Raw genomic sequence first — 20,000 nt, 5'->3', positions numbered from 1 at the left:
GGACCGTTATTTGGACTTAATTATTTACATTCATTCATTCATTTTTTTGTCGGAATCACTACACGGAATCACTGGGCGCAAGGTGGAAACACACCCTGAAGGGGGCGCCAGTCCTTCACAGGGCGAAACACACTCACACCTACGGACACTTGTGAGTCGCCAGTCCACCCACCAACGTGTGTTTTTGGAGCGTTGGAGGAAACCGGAGCACCCGGAGGAAACCCACGCAGACACAGGGAGAACACACCACACTCCTCACAGACAGTCACCCGGAGGAAACCCACGCAGACACAGGGAGAACACACCACACTCCTCACAGACAGTCACCCGGAGGAAACCCACGCAGACACAGGGAGAACACACCACACTCCTCACAGACAGTCACCCGGAGGAAACCCACGCAGACACAGAGAGAACACACCACACTCCTCACAGACACCCGGAGGAAACCCACACAGACACAGAGAGAACACACCACACTCCTCACAGACAGTCACCCGGAGGAAACCCACGCAGACACAGGGAGAACACACCACACTCCTCACAGACAGTCACCCGGAGGAAACCCACGCAGACACAGGGAGAACACACCACACTCCTCACAGACAGTCACCCGGAGGAAACCCACACAGACACAGGGAGAACACACCACACTCCTCACAGACAGTCACCCGGAGGAAACCCACGCAGACACAGAGAGAACACACCACACTCCTCACAGACACCCGGAGGAAACCCACACAGACACAGAGAGAACACACCACACTCCTCACAGACACCCGGAGGAAACCCACACAGATACAGAGAGAACACACCACACTCCTCACAGACACCCGGAGGAAACCCACGCAGACACAGAGAGAACACACCATACTCCTCACAGACACCCGGAGGAAACCCACGCAGACACAGAGAGAACACACCACACTCCTCACAGACAGTCACCCGGAGGAAACCCACGCAGACACAGAGAGAACACACCACACTCCTCACAGACACCCGGAGGAAACCAGGAGAGTGGTTTGGTGTACTCTCCCTGTGTCCGTGTGGGTTTCCTTGCGAATGAATTAAGATTATTACCACAGTTTATGAAGAGCTTTATATGTAACAATAAAATTAAATCAGAAAGAAACCGTAGAAAGGCCCTCAGTGCTACACGCTGATCCCAGCTCAGTACTTTCAAGTTCTGACTGGAATTACACACACTGCTATTGTCCTCTCTGAGCAGAGCGTCAGTTTGGTTATTTTTGCTTCTGGAAACTTTATCTGTGCTGATGCTTATAGTCTTATCATCTCTGAGGCGTTTCGTTTACACTCTGGTCTTTGTTAGAGGTTTCCCAGCAGCCTGTGACTATCTGTGGGCCACTTGGTCCTCAGGAGAGAAAGGGGGTCTTTCCTAACCAGCCCATGGCCCCGGTCACTGACTCCACTGATGAGGACGGGATTATCTTCCAGAAAAAATCTCTTCATATTTAATGCAGTAGTTGGTGGAAAAAAAGACTCATGTTTATTAATATGATTTTATGGAGAATGCATAAGTTCAGATTTGTATCAAAATAATGTCCAAAATATTCATAAAATTTAAAACGTAGCAGGAGCAGTCCTGCAGGGGGCGTCTCTGTCACACAGCTGCAGTGTCTCAGGGTCCAGGGCAAGATCCTCCCCTTGGGTCCACTGTCTGTGAGGAGTGTGGTGTGTTCTCCCTGTGTCTGCGTGGGTTTCCTCCGGGTGACTGTCTGTGAGGAGTGTGGTGTGTTCTCCCTGTGTCTGCGTGGGTTTCCTCCGGGTGACTGTCTGTGAGGAGTGTGGTGTGTTCTCCCTGTGTCTGCGTGGGTTTCCTCAGGGTGCTCCGCCTCCCTCCCACAGTCCAAAATCACAGGTTGGTAGGTGGAGTGACTGTGAAATTGTGTACAGCTGTGAGTGTGTAAAACTGTTCATAGGTGTGTGTTTGTGACTGAGTGAGGGTTTGAATGATTGAGTGACTGTGTGAAACTGTTCACAGGTGACAGTGTGAGATTGACAGAGCCACTGTGTCTGCTTTTTCATTCTTAGATTAAATGTTTCATTTGAATAATTATATTGACGCATCTCAGACACAAAGCAGCACGATCTTTCACAGCAGCAATTAGGCCAAGTAAATAAGACATTAATAAGGCATCTCTCTCTCTCCTCTCTCTCTCTCTCTCTCTCTCTCTCTCTCTACCTCTCTCTCTACCTTAGCCAGTCTGACTGGGTGAGAAAAGCCACTTCCCACACTGCTGCTCAGTCAAGAGTCAGACAAAACACACCCTGAAGCTCCTTTGTGAGAAGAAAGATGAGATTGTACCTTTCATTCTTTCTTTATTTCTCTTTCCCTCTCCCACATTATTCAGCTTGAAGTTGTACTCGATCACTCATTTGTCTAAAGCTACTCAGCAGCAAAACAAACAGGAGGAGGAGAAGAAAAGGAGCAGTGAGAAGCGACAGAGCAGAAAGCGAAGAGAGAGAGCAAGATGTTTGATGTGAAATGTTTACCTTCCCTTTGCTCTGTTAGCAGTTAGCGGTCACTTCCTTTGTGTGTGTGTGTGTGTGTGTGTGTGTGTGTGTGTGTGTAAAAGAGGCATCTACAGAAGCATTTCTCTGCTCGAGCTCCCCTTGAAGTCTTTGTCAGACCAAAGGAAGACATCTTGCTGCTTTAATTCACTAACGTACAGTAAGAGCAGTTAGCTCCAAAGCACAGGAACACACCTGTGTTTGCCTAGCACTCTCTCTCTCTCTCTCTCTCTCTCTCTCTCTCTCTCTCATAAACATCTCGTATGTCACTAAACCCTTTATGTTCACACAGCTAGTAATTTTCCAAGTTAAATGATGGGCCCGTCGTCTCTCGGCATGCTCCAACCAGCTCCCGGACCACAAAGCAGTTTGTATACATGAGTAACAGCACTAATCTAGCATCATATCTGCATTCTCCTTCAGCCAATCTCATTCATTACGCGCAGGAACGCAAAACCAAGGCAAAGCCCATCCAGGCACCGGCATCTAGGTACTAGCTGATGTTTATCTGTTCTTGTTCTTCTAACTTTCAGTGTGGAAATGACCCAGAAGGAATGCAGAAAAGCTAACCACCGTCCTCAGAAGGCTAATTGGATTCACAAGCAGCACAATCCGGAAATGTCTGTTTGGAGTTACGTTTGCAGAGGGCTACACGCCCGACGAACAGTAAATATGTTGTTGGATAGTGTTACAACCAGGTCCCGTGAGGATCATTATACACCTGGAGCTACACAACAGTGTGAGGGTGTAACCGTGCGTGGGAGATTTAGTGTTTGTGACTGAAGTTCCCCATTTCTAAAAAGTCAGGTGTCCACGTGCAGTTTAACCCATAGATAAAAGTAGTTTTAAAGTCAGAATTGAGTGAGAGAATTGAGAGCAGTGTTCAGGGTACGCACCTGTCATTGTGGAACTGACGCACGACATATATATAAATTATATATGAAATATATACTATAAATTTGTCATTTTATTAGTCAAACAATGAAGCAGTGTGAAAACAGACAGTGAAGAATTTATTGGCCATAATTTTGTATCCGAAACTACGTGTGAGTTTGTGTTTAGAAGATTTAAAGATGGAGGTTTTGATGTTCACTGTCATGAATATAGCATATTAATGCTTAATTTTTAGGTAAATTAAATTTATTCAGTCATTCATTGTCCGTAACCACACACCCAGTTCAGGGCGGCACTGGGTACGGAGCCTGGAGGGGGCACATTCCTTCACAGTCACACCTACGGACACTTTTGAGTCGCCAATCCATCTAACAACGTGTGTTTTTGGACTGTGGGAGGAAACTGGAGCACCCAGAGGAAACCCACGCAGACACAGGGAGAACACACCAACTCGTCACAGACAGTCACCCGGAGGAAACCCACGCAGACACAGGGAGAACACATTACACTCCTCACAGACAGTCACCCGGAGGAAACCCACACAGACACAGGGAGAACACACCACACTCCTCACAGACAGTCACCCGGAGGAAACCCACGCAGACACAGGGAGAACACACCACACTCCTCAAAGACAGTCACCCGGAGGAAACCCACGCAGACACAGGGAGAACATACCACACTCCTCACAGACAGTCACCCGGAGGAAACCCACGCAGACACAGAGAGAACACACCACACTCCTCAAAGACAGTCACCCGGAGGAAACCCACGCAGACACAGGGAGAACACACCACACTCCTCACAGACAGTCACCCGGAGGAAACCCACGCAGACACAGGGAGAACACACCACACTCCTCACAGACAGTCACCTGGAGGAAACCAACGACAACACAGGGGGAACACACCACACTCCTCCCAGACAGTCACCTGGAGGAAACCCACGCAGACACAGAGAGAACACACCACACTCCTCACAGACAGTCACCCGGAGGAAACCCACGCAGACACAGGGAGAACACACCACACTCCTCACAGACAGTCACCCGGAGGAAACCCACGCAGACACAGGGAGAACACACCACACTCCTCACAGACAGTCACCCGGAGGAAACCCACGCAGACACAGGGAGAACACACCACACTCCTCACAGACAGTCACCCGGAGGAAACCCACACAGACACAGAGAGAACACACCACACTCCTCACAGACAGTCACCCGGAGGAAACCCACGCAGACACAGGGAGAACACACCACACTCCTCACAGACAGTCACCCGGAGGAAACCCACACAGACACAGAGAGAACACACCACACTCCTCACAGACAGTCACCCGGAGGAAACCCACGCAGACACAGAGAGAACACACCACATTGTCCATGTTTTCTGATAACAGTGTGTCACACAGTGTTTAAAAGCACACAAAAAGCCTTAGTAGACTATTATTGAATAGTACAACCTGTTTTAAGGCAAGAATGTGGTGAGTTAGACTGTAACTGATGGGCTAAAGGTTTCCAGTACTTGTTAGCCACATTAGCCTTGTAGCTCCAGTACAAAACTACAGAACCAAACATCACCAAACAAGACTCTTTTCTATGGAATTACCTCTTCAATCAGGGACAGACCACAACAAGTTGGTTATGAAACTCTCTATTGTGTGTCTCTATGCGTGTGTGTCCTGGAGACACACATACACACACAAACACACTTGTAGAACTGGATCTGGTGTGTAGTGATAGCAGGCGCAAAGTGTCATTGTGCTCTTATTATGGTTTCTGTGTTTTTCAGTCGGGTTTGTGACCTATTTCTTGAAGCCTATGCAATCATCAGAATAGAGGAGGCTTAAAAAGACCGTCGAAAAATAAGTCTCACAAGTTTGAGTTTCATTTCTCAGGCTTTGGAGAACGTGAGAGGCTGAATCCTTCGAACGACAAATCTGTGATGCAGTTCTGTGCTGTTCGACACAGTTTAGTGTGTAGAAAAGTGTGTGAGCAGGGGCTCTGTATTGTGTACTGTAGAGTCATGAGGTGTTATACACACACTCTTTATCATCAATGTATCCAGCTGCTTTAAAATGCACCCACTACTGGCGCATGTTCAGTTGCACACATATATTTAGCACGTTGCCAGTAGAAAGGGTCACTGCTCAATGCCAAGCTTTCTCCACTGATTTGGTTCCTTTAGTCAAGTGTGAAGGCTGTTTTCAAACCCAGGAGTGGCCCAGAGCAATTAACTCTGGTCTTTTTGAAATTGGGGTCTGTGTTTTAGTTCTAGTCGGCTCTGATATGGTCCGCAGAAGGTGTGGAAGCTGTGTGTGTGATTGGTTCATTTTATAATGTGACTGCTTCAACTCATGAGAAGCACGGTGGCACAGCAGATAGTGTCTCTGACACACAGCTCCAGGGACCTGGAGGTTGTGGGTTCGAGACCCGCTCCAGGTGACTGAGTGAGTGGAGGAGTGTGGTGTGTTCTCCCTGTGTCTGCGTGGGTTTCCTCCGGGTGACTGTCTGTGAGGAGTGTGGTGTGTTCTCTCTGTGTCTGCGTGGGTTTCCTCCGGGTGACTGTCTGTGAGGAGTGTGGTGTGTTCTCCCTGTGTCTGCATGGGTTTCCTCCGGGTGACTGTCTGTGAGAGGTGTGGTGTGTTCTCCCTGTGTCTGCGTGGGTTTCCTCCGGGTGACTGTCTGTGAGGAGTGTGAAGCAAATGGGAGGTTAGGGTTAGGGTTAGGTTTAGATATATTCATAGGTTAAGGGTTCAGTTGAACCTCCCGCTTGGAGCTGCCTCCAGCCTGCAGAAGTACCAGGTTTTCTCGCCATTTTGGGAAACTACACACAGAAGAGTGTCGTATAGAATTGCACAACACAGTTCCGATGGAGTTCATGTGTGGAATCACACCAGAGACTATGAGCTTCGCCCAATAAAAAGCTGAACACCGTCAGAAGAACCAGAGATCAGTGTCTGGGCTTTAAACCTGCGTTTACACTCGACCAAACGCACTGAACCCGCAGAGCAAGCGGACCCGTGTCCGAAAAAAAGCTCTATTGTGAAAACACAGTAGGACTCCAGGACTCGGGGATTTGTTTACTTTTAAAAACGGTTTTTACAACACTTGTCTCGTGTACGAATGTAATTGGACATTTTCAGAAACGGTGATGTCACACAGCGCCCCTGTCTCTGGCTGAAGCTAAAACGACTCCTCACTCCCTCTGTAGTGAAGTACATCAGCCATTAAACTACACTGTACATGCAGCTAGCAGTAGATTGCAGATGCTGTTTTAGATTCAGTTTCATTTCATGACTTGCGTATTTAAGATTAAACCATAGTGTGTTCTCATGAGTTGTCATCTTTTGAGGTCGCCCTTTAAGAGGTACTATGGCCCCCTACTGCACTGGCATGAGAACGCAGCTGTTTTCTAATTCTCCTGGTGATCGGACCAGCCCTCAGGACCAGAGAAAGTCGCGGGTAATTGTGGACCTGTCTCTGACATTTGGCTTTGCCTTTCTTCAAAACGTTCTGCCATTCTGATGCTGTTTATCGTGCACTGCCCCCTACAGTTTACATGTGTACTGCACCTTGTGTTAGCATAGCATTCTTATTCTGATAACGTGCAAAACCGACGCACCAAACGGATGCGTACGCCAACACGTAATTAACAGCAAGAATATCTCTAGCCTTAGAGCCAATATAAAGTTAATTTCCGGAGTATTCGATTATATCCGCACCCAGAACTTATTAAACACTCCTCATAACATCAGAGGAAAGCTCAACACACTTGGAGGAGAACACTGACGGCTCCTAGGGTCTTGTCCCCACAACTCCTCCAAAAACTTTAATGTTCCTGGGATCAATAGCTGACCTAGGATCAGAGATTTCTCTCTTGTGTTGTGGTTGATACTGTTACACTGGTAAAAGAAAGATCCTAGAACAGCTCTTTTAGACAATGAAGGGTTAAATGAGGGTACATGGTACTGTACGGCACTTGTATCTGTCCTTGTTTCTGAAACTGACTTTTTCATATTTAATAACACAGTGAATTACTAAAAGAAAAGTGACGAGTGCTAACTGCAGACACACAAACTTAATCTGTATTTTTTTTTAGACGCACTGTGGTCTGCTGCTTTTAAAATGATCACATATTACACATCCTGTTAAGTGTCGCTCTTACTACACGAGCCCTGACGGTAAATATGGCACATTTGCATGAGTGGATATATTTAAATATGAGAATTTAGAAAGAGGATGTAGAAGAAATAAAAAAAATAACAGCCACAGCATCGGCGTGACCGAGCAGTGTGAGTGTCTGCTGTTTTAAAACAGACCAATAGCAGAGAGAGTGGAGGTATTCAGACCTGCTGATGCTGTTGTGTGTCTCGTGTGTGTTTTATTAAGGTGTGATCTGATTGGATCTAGATTAATATAATCACTCTTTGGGGTGTGTGGGAATTTCAGGGGGTGCTCAGCTGCGAAGTGACCCTTTCACACTCTGGCCTTGTTTTCATGAATTCAGTAACAGATTTATTTATTCTTCAATATTAAAGAGTTAACATTAGCGTCAGGTGAGGGATGTGGCATCGTGGAGAGAAGGGGCTGATGGGAGAGAAAGGTCCGTGTAGCGTTTATCGGTTCAGTTTTCTGACCATCTGAGGCTAAACGTGAAAATAGGTTGAATATTAATAGAACAAAGGGGATTTCATTCCTTTTTTCAGTTTTGTACATTTTCATTTCTGCTTCCCGCAGTCTGTATTTCATAAAAATGAAAAAACAACTTTTTCCAGTTCTGCATCTTGTACTGAACGTGGTAGGACTGTACCATCAGAGCGGGGGAGGCCGACATGCTGCACCTCTCTGCACGTTAACCCTGATTTTCCACTGAATGGAGAATAACATCTTCCTACTCATCACGGGGCCGACGTGACACAGACACAGATGAGATTTCTGGTGACAGTTTGTTTTTACCCTTTACATATTTCCAGTCCTGATCAATGGATATAACCAGTCAGGCTTGTTTTTGTGACTATAACCGCATGTAATAAATGGTGTATGATTACATTTCATAGTCCAGCTGTACTGGATATACACTATCAGCACTTTTCCACGTGAAGCAGGTTTCTCACACATTCTACCGTAAACCACTAATAATAAAATATATATATATTCGTTCATTGTCTGTAACCCTTATCCAGTTCAGGGTCGCGGTGGGTCCGGAGCCTACCCAGAATCACCAGGCGCAAGGGGGTAACACACCCTGGAGGGGGCGCCAGTCCTTCACAGAGTGACACACACTCACACCTACGGACACTTTTAAGTCTCCAATCTACTACCAACGTGTGTTTTTGGAGCGTGGGAGGAAACTGGAGCACCCGGAGGAAACCCACGCAGACACAGAGAGAACACACCACACTCCCCACAGACAGTCACCTGGAGGAAACCCACGCAGACACAGAGAGAACACACCACACTCCTCACAGACAGTCACCCGGAGGAAACCCACGCAGACACAGAGAGAACACACCGCACTCCTCACAGACAGTCACCCGAAGGAAACCCACGCAGACACAGAGAGAACACACCACACTCCTCACAGACAGTCACCCGAAGGAAACCCACGCAGACACAGAGAGAACACACCACACTCCTCACAGACAGTCACCTGGAGGAAACCCACGCAGACACAGAGAGAACACACCACACTCCTCACAGACAGTCACCCGAAGGAAACCCACGCAGACACAGAGAGAACACACCACACTCCTCACAGACAGTCACCCGGAGGAAACCCACGCAGACACAGGGAGAACACACCACACTCCTCACAGACAGTCACCCGGAGGAAACCCACGCAGACACAGAGAGAACACACCACACTCCTCACAGACAGTCACCCGGAGGAAACCCACGCAGACACAGAGAGAACACACCACACTCCTCACAGACAGTCACCCGGAGGAAACCCACGCAGACACAGGGAGAACACACCACACTCCTCACAGACAGTCACCCGGAGGAAACCCACGCAGACACAGGGAGAACACAGCACACTCCTCACAGACAGTCACCCGGAGATAACCCACGCAGACACAGAGAGAACACACCAAACTCCTCACAGACAGTCACCCGGAGCGGGACTCGAACCCACAACATCTAGGACCCTGGAGCTGTGACAGAGACGCTACCTGCTGCACCACCGTGCCGCTCCTAATAATACTAATAATAATAATAATGTGTAATTATGTGTCATTGTACACTGTACAACAAAATGTGTCTGCATTTAACCCATCTGGCAGCACACACACACACACACACACACTAGTGCACTAGGGGCTGTGCCTTGCTCAAGGGCCCCTCAGCTGTGGATTGAGAGACCTTTCCGCCATAAGCCCTCTCCTCTAACCATTAGGCCACAGCTCCCCATGTAGATCCGCACACACACAGTAAACTCACCAGTGTTAAATCAACACTGTTAATGTTAACACTGAGATCCTTAAAGTATTACACTAACAGTGTTAATCTAACACTAACAGTGTTGATTTAACACTGGTGAATTTACTGTGTAGAAACCTTACATGGTGTGACTGTGTTTTCCTGAAGTGCGGATGGTGTGGCTGCAGTGGCCGTGTACATTTTGACAAAAGTTGATGCTGCTTTCTGCCTAATGTCAGCCCTTAATGGCTACTAAGATGTTATTCACTGTTTTACGTGCAGACAGCTGCAGCATGTGGGTCTCCCCCGCTGTGATGGTCCACGTTCATTACAAGATGCAGAAAAAAAAATCAGATAATGGAGTAAAAAGTTGTTCTGGGAGCAGAAATGAAAACAGGATATGTTTTTACTATTTGCAAATAAAAATATAATAATGTGGTTTGGGGGCGGCACGGTGGAGCAACAGGTAGGTGTCGCAGTCACACAGCTCCAGGGTCCTGGAGGTTGTGGGTTCGATTCCCGCTCCGGGTGACTGTCTGTGAGGAGTGTGGTGTGTTCTCCCTGTGTCTGCGTGGGTTTCCTCCGGGTGACTGTCTGTGAGGAGTGTGGTGTGTTCTCCCTGTGTCTGTGTGGGTTTCCTCCGGGTGACTGTCTGTGAGGAGTGTGGTGTGTTCTCTCTGTGTCTGTGTGGGTTTCCTCCGTGTGACTGTCTGTGAGGAGTGTGGTGTGTTCTCTCTGTGTCTGTGTGGGTTTCCTCCGTGTGACTGTCTGTGAGGAGTGTGGTGTGTTCTCTCTGTGTCTGCGTGGGTTTCCTCCGGGTGACTGTCTGTGAGGAGTGTGGTGTGTTCTCCCTGTGTCTGTATGGGTTTCCTCCGGGTGACTGTCTGTGAGGAGTGTGGTGTGTTCTCCCTGTGTCTGTGTGGGTTTCCTCCGGGTGACTGTCTGTGAGGAGTGTGGTGTGTTCTCCTTGTGTCTGCGTGGGTTTCCTCCAGGTGACTGTCTGTGAGGAGTGTGGTGTGTTCTCTCTGTGTCTGTGTGGGTTTCCTCCGTGTGACTGTCTGTGAGGAGTGTGGTGTGTTCTCTCTGTGTCTGCGTGGGTTTCCTCCGGGTGACTGTCTGTGAGGAGTGTGGTGTGTTCTCCCTGTGTCTGTATGGGTTTCCTCCGGGTGACTGTCTGTGAGGAGTGTGGTGTGTTCTCCCTGTGTCTGTATGGGTTTCCTCCGGGTGACTGTTTGCTCCCACAGTCCAAAAACACACGTTGATAGGTGGATTGGAGACTCAAGTGTCCGTAGGTGTGAGTGTTTGAGTGTGTGTCACCCTGTGAAGGACCCTGCTGAGTGTATTCCTACCGTGCGCCCAACGATTCCAGGTAGGCTCTGGACCCACCGCGACCCTGAACTGGATAAGGGTTACAGATAATGAATGAATGAATGAATAATGAGGTTTATTTTGTGGACACTTAATAAAACACAATAAATTCCTGGACACTTTGGATGATAGTTTTATACAGTTTTTTACATAACTACTGTTTTGGTGACGGGGGCAGCTCTCAGACTTAAAAACCATGGAACTGACACTGAACTCAGTGAACCACGATTCCTTTTTTTTTCTGAAATGAAATATGACCAGAGGTGTTTCTTTGTGCTTCTTCAGCTGTGGATAGAGTGATTCCACCCGTCACCAACCTTGGAAAAGTCCTTTAATACATAATTACACTTAATCTGGACCTGGGAAACCTGTCGATCCGGTGCTGTCATGCGGTCAGAGCTGACACAGGTGCTCAGCTGCACACTCAGTTCACTTGGAAATGTGTTGAGTAGAAAATAGGAGGCTCTGGAGCAGCTGCACATGAGCCGGAGGTCACAGACGTTGGCTGTATCTTCATCCCTGGCGATGCCTCCCTCAGCCGTCCGAGACCGGGAGCCCTAAGCCACATGTCTTCCCTCATCACACGGCCCTGTATCATGTCGTCTACGGGCTGATGTGACAGACCTAGGCATTGGGCCTTCTCTGTTCAGTGTTGTTGCTTGAGCAGCAGTGTGAAAAGAAGTGGTGGTTGATCACACGTGTTAGATCGAGTACAGTGTCGGAAACGACAAATGAATGCAGCAAGCGTGGTTTAAACATATTCTTAATTAACAAGGAAAGCAGAAAACATTAAATGCACCATCACTCTTTGCTCAGGCCGCAGTTAGACCCTGCAGCGGTGTGCTTTCTGTGGAGGACGCGCTAAGTCGTTTTCACCCTGAAATTCATCGGAACATCACCGAGCAGAGGTGCCAAACCTTCACACAGCCGCAGCCCTCACTCCGACGGCGCGTCTTCTTCCTGCTCGTGCTGTTATCTCATCAGCCCTCTGGCTCTCTCATGACTCGGTTTTTCTCAGTGCTGTGTCAGCGCGTGAGGCTTTAGCGGCTGTGAAACTCTGCACCGCTTTATGGGAAGGAAGCAGCTCTCTGTCCCACAGACCAGACTCGAATTAGCAGCACAACTGCAGCAGCTGCCCACAGAGTTAAAGAAGAGCAAGCACAAAAACAGTTGGGTTTCATCTCTGCAGCAAACCCTCAGCCGCAATTATCTCAACAACCTACACATGCACTTGTCACACGTCCAGCTGCAGAGTAAGAATAGTAGTACTGTGTTGTATTTATTAGATGCACGCATACGTTTTATGTGTAACATTTAAATGTTTTTTCATTTTACGGTAACAGTTGCATAGTATTAAAAATGACTTTTATACGACTCACACACACTTTTGGACACAGTATTATCCCCAAGAACAGAACAAATCCATCACAGTCTTCTGCAGCTTTGTTTTCCCTGAAGGAGCTCATAACGAATGCAGTGCCCAATAAACTCATCATTTTTAAAACACTTATACTTTCAAACACTACACAGCGGTTACAATTTAATGATGAAACAAGATAAAAGAACTAAAGTGTACGACAGGAAAAAGGGTACAGAACAGCACCAGGTTGCGGTGGTGATAGAAAGAAGCAAGCTGGCGAACAGCACGCCCCCTGCTGGAGGTATAACCATGCACAGCCAACTGGGAGGACGCCCAGGGTAGACCCGCTGGTGTCTGTGTCTCCTGGCTGGACTGGGGACGATGAACGAATGAATGGCCAGATTTTTGAGTTCTTACCCTGCTCCCTTCATCTAAAACAACTTGTGAATATGTAAAAACTGCAGTGTCTGTGTTTGTTCGGGACTTCTATTCTGTATTATTGACTGGATAAGCTACAAAATAAAAGCATTCTCCAGTTTTCTGCTCGTATGAACAGGCCATAGACGATGTCCACAGCTAATTCAGTGATACATGTTTACCGTTCATGGTCAATTCACTAGAGAGAGTGAAGGGAGAAACAGACTTTAGAATGGCCCCGCCCCCTCGTCTGAGTCTGTCCAATCACAGCGATGGACCCGCCTTTTTGTGAGAGTGCAAAGACGAGGTTAAATGCACGAGCGCGGAGAAATAAGAGCACTGAGTAAAAACGGAGAAGAAAGAAAACAGAGTGAAAACGGCTAAAAACCAGAGCTTCTGCTCCTCGCTCCTCACTGCTGTGCGCTCGGGGTCGGGGTGAACAGCGAGCAGCTCATTATCATTTAAAGGAACAGGTGCCCTCTTTAAATAAAGAGCTTAGCAAGACCTGAAGCGCTCTATAGAACTCTAACTTCACAGGTTCAGGTCATTTTGGACATGGACCCGCTGTTGTAAAATGTGTGTGTGTGTGTGTTATATGGCGGTGAGGGTGAGGTGATACCCGACACAAAACACTCCTTTAGTTTGTTGTTCTTTCTTCATTCCAGCACAGAGCAGTGCGTCATCAGCTCCAAAAATACACTCATTGTGTGTCAGGGTCGCCGGCTTGTTTGCAAGTCAACAAATGGACGGATGTAGAGGAAAAGGAGGAGAGCGAGGGAGGAAGAGTGATAGAAATAGAGTGAGGGAGAGAGAGAGAGTGTGTGCACTGAGGTTGCTGTAAAAATGTGCTAATACACAGGGTCAAATAAAGAGCAGAGCCAAAATGTAGCTGAGTGAAAGCAAAAGATACATAAACATACCTCTGCACTGGGGCCTAGAGGAGGTTAAAGTCCCCCTCTGGTCATCAATTAAACCCCCACGAACAAACGGACGGAGCATTTTCCTGTTTTAATTTCTTTGTGATTTTATATATATATCCAATAGAGCTCTAGTGGCATTGTGCCAGCAGGAGCTCAAAAACATGCCATGGCTGACTTAGAGGTGGCCATTCCCTTCCTCTTTATGACTCTAGTGATCCTGACTAACACGAGCTGACCGAGTCAGGCAGTTAGCATTCTCCTCCCCCGTTTAGCAGCGGTTTAAGCTTCATGTGTGTCCAAGGAAACCCCTGCTTGACCCCATCCTCTCAGAGCTGCTGGTTTCGATGTGAAAAGTCCTTAGAAAGTTAGCTTGCCGGCGCTAGCCTACTGTCACTAGCATCAGGAATGCTAAGGCAACATTAGCCATTTTATTGAAACTTCTGATCTCTGTGGTTTGTTTACGTTCAGAAGATCCGCATTTTTTAATGTGGAACAGCGTGTTTGAGGGGAAAATATGACTGCTGTTTGTACGTGGCCGAAATTTTACGTTTTTATTCACTGTTTGAGCTGCCAACAGAAACTCATTTGTAACTCGAGTTCGCTCTGTGTTTACTTTCATGCAGTTAGCGATCTCACAAATTTGGAGACATTTCCACCTTAAGTGTTTCGAAACAGCAGAAATAAGTCAATATCACCCACTTATGGACCAGGAATATACCAATATCCTCAACTCAGTTCATTCTTTTCAGCGTTTGGAGTCCTCTCTTTTGCCTAAAAACCTCCAGATGCCATTTCTCTGAGAGAGAGTGAGAGCCTAGCATTCCGGACTGAGACACTTTGTTTTTTTTTTGTTTTTTTTTACCAATTTACAGACACTGGGGCATTTTAAACACATTTCCAATACAAACCAACTGGAGAGCAGCAGATGGGGAGGAAACTTAAGTGCATGTGCTCATTGTGTTGGGTCTAAATTACACAGTGCTACATTTTGTTCTGCAGTTTTTTTTATTGCATACCTTAGTATTACAGTTTGTAAGAAACGCAGACCGCAGGATTATTGTTAACCAGTTTAACGAATGAACCTGTATTCTGCCCCAGAACTATTTCCAAGTGGTGTTTCCAGGTCCTTCCCTAGAAAGCTCTCCTTAACGCAGAATTAGTATTATTTTTGGAATACATCTATTTAACAATAAATCTGATCTCTCATTCCCCCATCTCTTTAAGCACAAGTGAGAGAGAGAGAGAGAGAGGGAGGCAGGGAGGCAGGGAGAGAGAGAGACATATAGACCCACTGGGGCAGAAACTTGACCTTGACCATGCCAAAACACAGCTGGATACAACACAATAACACAAAGCCCCCACTGCTGCAGTGAAGTGATCAGCGAACCGATCCGGCCGTAATTCTCTCTCTGTCCAGTGTAAGAAAACAACAGGACGGTCCAGGCCTTGTGAAAGAGCCTCAGCGATGATGATATCACTGTGTTTGTGTAAGAGACACAGCCAGAGTCAGTGGAGGGGTTTAATGGGGTCTAATTGGCACAGCTTGCCTCTAAACGCCGAGGATTATGGTAATGCGCTGTGTGCGCTGGAGACGTCCGCTTGTTTGAGTTGGACGTCCTTGCTATTGTCTTGGCCTGGGTTCATACAGTGTTGTTACAGGGAGCTGGGAGCGGGTGATTAGGATTTCAAAGCTTATCGTGTGTGTGTTTGTTGACAGGCAGATGGGAGACGACTCTGGTAAAACAAAGAGGAGATCTGTGGGTGGCGTAATGGTCAGGAGCAGCCATGAATGGGTTTCTGTTGCTCCACAGACACGCTTCTGATTCCACTGACCCACTTCCTCGTGGAACTGACCACAGCTTTGCATTGAGCTGTAAACTGCCCAGGACCGTTGGGTCAGGGGGATGGTTTTAATTCACCCTTTTGTTTTCGTTGCTGTAATACTCATAAATAATTAACTTAACTTTATAAGAACCCCCCACCCCCTACAGCTCCACCTACTGATGTTCTGTTACAAGCTGAGGCCCACCTGGTGATTGTGATAGAGTTTCTCAACAGTGTTTCTGATAAAGTGGCCAGTGAGTGTCAGTAGAGGGGGGTGTTTCTGATAAAATGGCCAGTGAGTGTCAGTAGAGGGGGGGTGTTTCTGATAAAGTGGCCAGTGAGAGTCAGTAGAGGGGGGGTGTTTCTGATAAAGTGGCCAGTGAGTGTCAGTAGAGGGGGGGTGTTTCTGATAAAGTGGCCAGTGAGAGTCAGTAGAGGGGGGTGTTTCTGATAAAGTGGCCAGTGAGTATCAGTAGAGGGGGGTGTTTCTGATAAAGTGGCCAGTGATTGTCAGTAGAGGGGGTGTTTCTGATAAAGTGGCCAGTGTGTGTCAGTAGAAGGGGTGTTTCTGATAAAGTGGCCAGTGAGAGTCAGTAGAAGGGGTGTTTCTGATAAAGTGGCCAGTGAGAGTCAGTAGAGGGGGTGTGTTTCTGATAAAGTGGCCAGTGAGTGTCAGTAGAGGGGGTGTTTCTGATAAAGTGGCCATTGAGTGTCAGTAGAAGGGGAGTGTTTCTGATAAAGTGGACAGTGATTGTCAGTAGAGGGGGGTGTTTCTGATAAAGTGGCCAGTGAGTGTCAGTAGAGGGGGTGTTTCTGATAAAGTGGCCATTGAGTGTCAGTAGAAGGGGAGTGTTTCTGATAAAGTGGCCAGTGAGTGTCAGTAGAAGGGGAGTGTTTCTGATAAAGTGGACAGTGATTGTCAGTAGAGGGGGGTGTTTCTGATAAAGTGGCCAGTGAGTGTCAGTAGAGGGGGTGTTTCTGATAAAGTGGCCATTGAGTGTCAGTAGAAGGGGAGTGTTTCTGATAAAGTGGCCAGTGATTGTCAGTAGAGGGGGTGTTTCTGATAAAGTGGCCAGTGTGTGTCAGTAGAAGGGGTGTTTCTGATAAAGTGGCCAGTGAGAGTCAGTAGAGGGGGTGTGTTTCTGATAAAGTGGCCAGTGAGTGTCAGTAGAGAGGGTGTTTCTGATAAAGTGGCCATTGAGTGTCAGTAGAAGGGGAGTGTTTCTGATAAAGTGGCCAGTGAGTGTCAGTAGAGGGGGGGTGTTTCTGATAAAGTGGCCAGTGAGTGTCAGTAGAGGGGGGGTGTTTCTGATAAAGTGGACAGTGATTGTCAGTAGAGGGGGGTGTTTCTGATAAAGTGGACAGTGATTGTCAGTAGAGGGGGTGTTTCTGATAAAGTGGCCAGTGTGTGTCAGTAGAAGGGGTGTTTCTGATAAAGTGGCCAGTGAGAGTCAGTAGAGGGGGTGTGTTTCTGATAAAGTGGCCAGTGAGTGTCAGTAGAGGGGGTGTTTCTGATAAAGTGGCCATTGAGTGTCAGTAGAAGGGGAGTGTTTCTGATAAAGTGGACAGTGATTGTCAGTAGAGGGGGGTGTTTCTGATAAAGTGGCCAGTGAGTGTCAGTAGAGGGGGTGTTTCTGATAAAGTGGCCATTGAGTGTCAGTAGAAGGGGAGTGTTTCTGATAAAGTGGACAGTGATTGTCAGTAGAGGGGGTGTTTCTGATAAAGTGGCCAGTGAGTGTCAGTAGAAGGGGAGTGTTTCTGATAAAGTGGACAGTGAGTGTCAGTAGAGGGGGTGTTTCTGATAAAGTGGCCAGTGAGAGTCTGACCTCGTATTCTAAACCATTTCAGGGGTCTCTCTGATATAAAGCATCTAAATGCAGTCTGTTGCTTATTCAAACACAACCATGGCTTCACGTTGTTCGTTCCCGTGTGTGGGTCCCTGATAAACTGAGGACATATGGTTTACTCGTTGTCCAGTGAGGTCCGAGGAGCCAGGGGCCAAGTGCTGCTGTTTATCTGGCCCTGGAGCTTCTGGAATCTTCCCCATGTTTTGCGACGTGGGATCAGTAGGACTCTGAGCTTTGCTGAGATTAGACCCAGATTTGTGAGCAGTGAGCAGATCCCAGAACAGTGGTTTAGAGTGTTTTCTACTGCAGCCATGTGATTAGCCCCCACTTTTACACTCCCCCCGGGCGCAGTGTGTTCCACCACGTCTATAAACACTGTACTCTAACGTTACTGAGAAGATGATAGAAACAGAACCACTCTCTTTCTCTCTCTCTCACACACACACTCACCCAGTCACTCACACACTCACCCAGTCATTCAATCACTCACACCTGTGGACAGTTTCACACACTCAACCAGTCACTCACACACTCACCCAGTCACTCACACACTCACCCAGTCACTCACACACTCACCCAGTCATTCAATCACTCACACCTGTGGACAGTTTCACACACTCAACCAGTCACTCACACACTCACCCAGTCATTCAATCACTCACCCAGTCATTCAATCACTCACACCTGTGGACAGTTTCACACACTCACCCAGTCACTCACACACTCACCTAGTCACTCACACAGTCACACCTGTGGACAGTTTCACACACTCAACCAGTCACTCACACACTCACCCAGTCATTCAATCACTCACACCTGTGGACAGTTTCACACACTCAACCAGTCACTCACACACTCACCCAGTCACTCACACACTCACACCTGTGGACAGTTTCACACACTCACCCAGTCACTCACACACTCACCCAGTCATTCAATCACTCACACCTGTGGACAGTTTCACACACTCAACCAGTCACTTACACACTCACCCAGTCATTCAATCACTCACACCTGTGGACAGTTTCACACACTCACCCAGTCACTCACACACTCACCTAGTCACTCACACACTCACACCTGTGGACAGTTTCACACACTCAACCAGTCACTCACACACTCACACCTGTGGACAGTTTCACACACTCAACCAGTCACTCACACATTCACCCAGTCATTCAATCACTCACACCTGTGGACAGTTTCACACACTCACCCAGTCACTCACACAGTCACACCTGTGGACAGTTTCATACACTCACCCAGTCACTCACACACTCACCCAGTCACTCACACACTCACACCTGTGGACAGTTTCACACACTCAACCAGTCACTCACACACTCACCTAGTCACTCACACAGTCACACCTGTGGACAGTTTCACACACTCAACCAGTCACTCACACACTCACCCAGTCACTCACACACTCACACCTGTGGACAGTTTCACACACTCAACCAGTCACTCACACACTCACCCAGTCACTCACACACTCACACCTGTGGACAGTTTCACACACTCACCCAGTCACTCACACACTCATCCAGTCACTCACACACTCACACCTGTGGGCAGTTTCACACACTCACCCAGTCATTCAATCACTCACACCTGTGGACAGTTTCACACACTCAACCAGTCACTTACACACTCACCCAGTCATTCAATCACTCACACCTGTGGACAGTTTCACACACTCACCCAGTCACTCACACACTCACACCTGTGGACAGTTTCATACACTCACCCAGTCACTCACACACTCACCCAGTCACTCACATACTCACACCTGTGGGCAGTTTCACACACTCAACCAGTCACTCACACACTCACCCAGTCATTCAATCACTCACACCTGTGGACAGTTTCACACACTCACCCAGTCACTCACACACTCACCCAGTCACTCACACACTCACACCTGTGGACAGTTTCATACACTCACCCAGTCACTCACACACTCACCCAGTCACTCACACACTCACACCTGTGGACAGTTTCACACACTCACCCAGTCACTCACACACTCACCCAGTCACTCACACACTCACACCTGTGGACAGTTTCATACACTCACCCAGTCACTCACACACTCACCCAGTCACTCACACACTCACACCTGTGGACAGTTTCACACACTCAACCAGTCACTCACACACTCACCCAGTCATTCAATCACTCACACCTGTGGACAGTTTCACACACTCAACCAGTCACTCACACACTCACCCAGTCATTCAATCACTCACACCTGTGGACAGTTTCACACACTCACCCAGTCATTCACACACTCACCCAGTCACTCACACACTCACACCTGTGGACAGTTTCATACACTCACCCAGTCATTCACACCTGTGGACAGTTTCACACACTCATCCAGTCACTCACACACTCACCCAGTCACTCAC

General features: G+C 47.7%; 1 protein-coding gene across 2 annotated transcripts in view; it reads left to right on the top strand.

Annotated features, from left to right (window-relative positions):
• The window catches only part of lhpp (phospholysine phosphohistidine inorganic pyrophosphate phosphatase), a 46,750-nt gene that overhangs the window by 19,654 nt on the left and 7,096 nt on the right, over positions 1 to 20,000 (top strand). Inside the window, exon 7 of one of the 2 annotated variants that reach the window (XM_066666240.1) lies at positions 8,206 to 8,397. The exons of the other annotated variant lie outside the window; for it this stretch is intronic. Coding sequence (XP_066522337.1) covers positions 8,206 to 8,314 — 109 coding nt within the window. The 3' untranslated portion in view covers positions 8,315 to 8,397. Of the gene's footprint in view, positions 1 to 8,205; positions 8,398 to 20,000 lie in introns of those variants that run through there. 2 annotated transcript variants of the gene reach the window in all.

Source organism: Hoplias malabaricus, chromosome 3, assembly GCF_029633855.1.
Source record: "Hoplias malabaricus isolate fHopMal1 chromosome 3, fHopMal1.hap1, whole genome shotgun sequence".
In the NCBI taxonomy this organism is placed as follows: domain Eukaryota; kingdom Metazoa; phylum Chordata; class Actinopteri; order Characiformes; family Erythrinidae; genus Hoplias; species Hoplias malabaricus.
The sequence above is the reverse complement of the archived record's forward strand: the minus strand, read 5'-3'. Positions and strand labels throughout refer to the sequence as shown.